Genomic DNA, 5,566 nt, shown 5'->3' with positions numbered 1-5,566 from the left:
GGGACAGAAAAGGGGCCCGAGCGGGTAGTTCCCCCAAAACTCCTTTTTTAATATGGAGGTCACTGACCTTACCTGAAGCTTTTTTTTTTTTTTTTTTTGGTGGAACCAGGGATTGAACTCAGGCCCTTGCACTTGCCAGGGCAGCACTTGTTATACTGAGCCATCTCCCCGGCCCCCTGAAACTTACTTTAATAAATATTACTAATAGAGCTAGGTGTAGCGGTACATGCCTGTAATCCCAACACTTGGGACAGAGGCAGGAGGATTGCAGCTAGTTCAAGGCCAGCCTGAACTATATAGCAAGACCCTATTACAAAAAATTAACATCAGTATCTTTAGTTCTGTGCTGCGTAGAAAACTGCTTTCTCCCCCTTCCAATCTGCAATTCCCACGTCTCTCCTGGGAAACAGATTTGAGTTGAAAATAAGAATTTGCCTGCTTCGGTGTACATCATTAGAGCTGGGGGGCAGGGGTATTGAGATACATCTGGACCCCTTTCTATTTTTTGGAGACGGGAGCTCCTAAGTTGCCTGGGCTGCCCTCCCACTTGCAATGCCCTCCCTCAGCCGGAAAGGTAGCTGGGATTGTTGGTGTATGCCACTGCACCCAGCTGTGGACACCATCTCTTTTTCCTTTTGTCTTTGTCTTTTTGAGAGACACTATACCATTCAGGCTGGCCTTGAGCTCACTTTGTAGCCCAGGTGGTTCTCAAACTCCCAACGATCCTCCTGCCTCAGTCTCCCAAGTGCTGGGATTACAGGCATACACCACCAGCCTAGCTTTGTGGATACCATCTTGAACTTGAAACTGGGGTAGAAGTGGGGATCCACTGTGAATGAAACTGCCCTAGTGGAGTAACTGTGAGGCACAGTTTGGGGCTCCCTGCTGTGCTATTTTGGACTGGGTCATCTTCCTTTGAGTACTCCCAGGACCATGAGGGTTAGAAGGGTATAAGTTTTTGAAAGGTAAAGTGATTGGAGGGCACTACTGGCTGGTGGGGTCAACGGTGCCAAAGATCCATGAATTCTGGACGGACATCCCACACACCCAGTGAAGGGTTGTCTAAGTCCGCTGCTGTGAAAGTCTGCCTTCGTAATGGGGGCAGTGTGGCCCGAGTGCTGCTGTCCTCCGCGAGACCAGCCTCACCTGGCTGTAGAAACTTTCAGGCTAGAGTGGGGCTTGCTGTGCAGTGTTTATTTCTTATACAGCCATGCATTTCCTTTTTTTCTGGATCTGCTTTATTAACCAGCTTAAGTACTCTGATGATTGGAAAGAAATGCTGCCCTGTAAGTTGACTGAAGTTCTGTGCTCCAGACTGGTGTCTGCTTTAGTCCCTTCTCTAGTCTGGTCAATTGGAGATGACAGAACACTGAGCTCTGGCGCCTGGGATGATTGGTAGTTGGCACCTGACCCTTACCACCCTGCCCGCAGACTGCTGCTACTGGGCCGCTTTAGCGGCGTCCAGGAACCCTGGGTTTTGCTGCTGAAAATTTCTTCCCTTTCACCATCTCTGTGTACAGTACTTCATTATTTCCAATTTCACAGAAACCTGATTATTAAATTAGTCACGGGGATGGAAACAGACCTGGTTCCTGGGTAGAGAAGTTAATCTGACCCCGAACATCCTGGGAAGTTTCTATGAGGAAACCCTGTGGGGTGTGTGCTGTAGCAGCAACATGCCGGTCGTGTGACATCCCTAGTATCCGCTGAACCTGCCAAGACACAGTAAGGAGAGCAGAAGGCCTTGTGACATTATCCTAACTTTTTTTTTTGGTGGGACCGGGGATTGAACTCAGGCCTTTGTGCCTCTCAGGGAAGCGCTTATTCCACTGAGCCATCTCCCCAGGCCGACCCTAGGTGGATCTTGATAAGCCCAAGATGACTAATAGCTACTGTTCTGATGAAATTTAGATAAGAAAAAGCTCTGAGTTACAATAAATTTTACATTACAATGGAATGGAGTAAATCCAACATGGTCTATTACTGTGCAAACAAAAATTGGAAAGTTAGCAGTGTTCTAAGATAAGGTTAATGAAAGGAACAGCCTGGGACTTTGAGTCACCACCCTCACACTGCTTAAGGCCACAGTATGGATGAAATTACCTCCCTTATGGACAGGAAGCCTGAACACGTCCACCTTCCTAAGTGTCTCCAGTGTGCCAGAATTCCCTTGAGAACAGGACAGCAGATGTCGCTCCCCTCCACCCACTAAAGCAGCTTTCTTAGGATCTCGGTCTTTGAAGTTGTGGCTTTTTCATATGAATTTGTACTGTGTATAGTTTTAAAAAAATATGTTAGGAGCCAGGTAGATGGCTCAGTGTACTAAGCGCTTCCCTAGCAAGCGCAAGGGCCTGAGTTCAATCCCTGGTTCTGAAAAAAAAAAAAAAAAAAAAAAAAAAATTGAAGGTGTGTGCTTTTTCTACACCCCAAATTCAAGAAAGTAGCCGCACTCCAGGGAGAGGCACGGCTTTGTGTGAGCGTCTGCAGGCCCCAGTGTGAGAGGCCAGGCCATATGGTTGAGATTCTGTTGGTAATCAAGTTTCTTTCAAGAAGGAGGTCCACCCTTCATCCAGATGTGGGAATCAGAGCGTAATAATCAGATCTTGCTTTTGTCTAAATCCGAGTAACTTTATGAAAGGAAAAAAAAGGCTCCAGCATGAACCCACATACCTCATAGCTGAAATAGAAGTATCCATTCTGGTGGGCAAATTGCCAAAAGCATTCTGTGCCCCCTGGGAGGATCATGATGGCAAAGTCATGGCGATCAGCCTCTCGGTGGGGCGGCTGTTCCCCAGAGCCACTTACAGGCTCTGTCTTCTGGCTCCTAGCAGCTGTCACTAGATTCAGAACCACCAGGCCAGCCTGCAGGAGCAAAGGGGACATGGTGCTTTCTGTACTCCTCTGCAGATGAACTACTTGCAGCCTCATGGAAGTAAGTGGTTCAGACGACTGCTGGGCTAATCATTAACTCCGCAAATCACAAGTAGGCCAATTCAGGGCCACGCATACTCTGTAATCGAACTGCCACAGCACCTATGTCCAGGTAATAGGAAATTTTCGCTTTTACCTTTAAAACTCAGTAGCTTAGCTTATCTGTAACCCCAGCTCTCTGGAAGCTGAGGCAGAAGGATCACCAATTCAAGACCAGCCTGAGCAATTCAGCAAGGTCCTGTCTCATAATTTTAAAATATTAAAAAGGGATGGGATATACCTCAGTGTAAAGACTCTGAATTCATTCCCCAGGACCAACAAACAAGAACCCCAAATAAACCCAAAAGCTCAGCGGCTCACCAAACCTACTTCATGCGTGCTTGATGGTAGAATCCACTACTTAGGAACACCCATTCTTTGAGCTATTTTTTCAGTTGTTGCTTCTTGGGGGCTAAATATTAGGTAAATTCCTTTACAGCCATCTGAACATATTAACAAACTGGCTGAGGAAATGTTTCTCTTGTATCAATTTGATAGGCAATACCTGTTGCTGCTATAAAATACCTGTGGCAACACCTAACGCAACAGATTTCTACCCAGTCTGGCTTAAAACAAACCACAGCATCTCACAATTGCACAAAGCTTAAAGCCTCTTCCACGGACTCTCCTGAGTTCTGCCAACTTCTACCGAATACATTCACCTGAAGCTACCCATAAAAATATATAAGTAAAAACCTATCCAAAGCCTGCTCAAGATAGTGTTCAGACCCTCGGGCTTTCTTTTATTTAGCACCCACACAGGGAAAGAAAAGCCATTTAAACACATTTGAACACTATCGCATCGTTCCAACCTTCCATCTTTCTTCTGTTCGTGACATCAGCTCTCACTGAGGCACTAACAAGTCTACCTGCATCTTATACCTCATTTATTCTCACCGTAGTACTACACAGGAGGTACAGTAATGTGATCCACTGTGGCAGAGGTGAGGACAGCTGACATGCACACTAAAGTGACTTACTTCGTCCTACATGGACAGTTGACAGGGCCAGAGTCCTGTAGTGGGAACTAAACTGACTTTCACACTGATCCACATCCTTAGATCTTTTCTGGACAAGGTTTTACTAACCTGCCCAGGCTGAGCTTGAATGTGTGATCATCCTGCCTCAGCCTCCCAGTGTGCTAGGATCTAATTCCACTACAAGCATTAATCCAATGCCCAGCCTGGAAAGCTAGTCTTAACCTCTAGGATATTGTTTCTCAAGCTATCAGTCTCTAAGTCCTACTGTCTAAATATTTTTATTTCAATCAGTCCTTTTTTTGTTTTGTGAAAACAGGGGTCTCGCTATGTAGTTCGGGCTGGCCTTGAGCTCACTATGTAGCCCAGGCTGGCCTCCAACTCTTGGCTAGTCCTCCTCCATCAACTACCATGCCCAGCTTATTTCAGTCTTAAAACAAAAACTGCATTAGTATCTTCTAATCAAGAAATGCTTAAAATTCATTGCATCAACTTCAAGTGTCACAACTACTAATAAGCAGAAAATAGACTTCAAAAGTATTTCAGTTCCAGTGAAGGAACAGGCTCAGTGGCCCAGCAGCTGACTTCCACAATGAATGCAGGAGTGGCTGGGATCTCTGGACACACTGTGACACAGGACTTTTTTTGGCAGAACTGGGGATTGAACTCAGGCCCTTGCACTTGCCAGGCAAGCACTTATTCTACTGAGCCATCTCCCTGGCCCCTGACACAGGACTTCTGAGTGAGTCTACTGCCACTGCAGTGTGGATACATACCAACCGCTACAGCTACATTATCAGTTCGTGGGAAGTTTTACCATTCTACAGAAACCATAAGCATAGTTCTATGTACACATTTCAGTTAACAATGGAACAAAAACACTGAAGTTAGGTGAAAAAAAGTTAATGGACCTATGCACTGTCACGCTGGACAAAACCCAGAAACACATCTTGCTCTCCAAGATGCAGCACAGCCTCCTTCTTCTGCCTTGAGGTCTTGTTGGGGAGGAGACCACAGCCAGCTCTGACCAGAGAGCAGCTGCACTGAGAGGAGGCCGAGATCTCACCTTCCCCAGGACTTCAGTGGGGTGGCCATGGACAAACAGCAGCAAACCTCAAAACTCAGTAGATAATAAAGCTGTGCAGCTTCCAACTTGTCACTAAAGGATATATTTTAAAGCACTAGAATATCTTTAAGGCTTGCCTTTTGGTCACTCAAAAGAAAAATCCTTTGGTCCCCAGGAAAGTGGTTATGTAAGGAAGCAGACAAACTAAGAGGAAATTTCCATGTTATCTGTTTAACAAGGCTTCCAAAGCTTAGAACATCCAGTACAGTTTAACGGTGTTTTCCTGATGGACACAGTTCAGCCAAGTTCGTTCAGCATTTTGCCACCTCCATCCGTGATGTGTGCCATGCTGCAACTGAACAGGTACTTACATTTGAGAGAAGCAAGACTTTAATGAAGAATGCTACAAGTACGGACAATAATTAGTTCTCATATTTAAAAAAAAAATTACAGAAAACACTTTACTGAAATTTTCTGCTAAAAAGACAGTCTTTAAGGATGTCTGAGAGAGACAGCAAGTACAACACGGTACAAAAGGAGAAGGGAATGTTGA

At 45.5% G+C, this 5,566-nt stretch overlaps 1 protein-coding gene across 1 annotated transcript in view; it reads right to left on the bottom strand.

Moving 5' to 3' along the window:
- The window catches only part of Tmed6 (transmembrane p24 trafficking protein 6), a 9,860-nt gene extending 5,425 nt beyond the window's left edge, over positions 1-4,435 (bottom strand). Inside the window, exons 1-3 of the mRNA XM_012513518.2 lie at positions 2,671-4,435; positions 1,586-1,712; positions 792-829 (exon numbers count right to left, since the gene is read on the bottom strand). Coding sequence (XP_012368972.2) covers positions 792-829; positions 1,586-1,712; positions 2,671-2,928 — 423 coding nt within the window. The 5' untranslated portion in view covers positions 2,929-4,435. The remainder of the gene's footprint in view (positions 1-791; positions 830-1,585; positions 1,713-2,670) is intronic.
- Positions 4,436-5,566: the final 1,131 nt, after the last annotated feature.

Source organism: Octodon degus, unplaced genomic scaffold, assembly GCF_000260255.1.
Source record: "Octodon degus isolate 3935 unplaced genomic scaffold, OctDeg1.0 scaffold00011, whole genome shotgun sequence".
Classification (NCBI taxonomy): domain Eukaryota; kingdom Metazoa; phylum Chordata; class Mammalia; order Rodentia; family Octodontidae; genus Octodon; species Octodon degus.
Note: the sequence above shows the minus strand (reverse complement) of the source record. Positions and strands in the feature narration are given on the sequence as shown.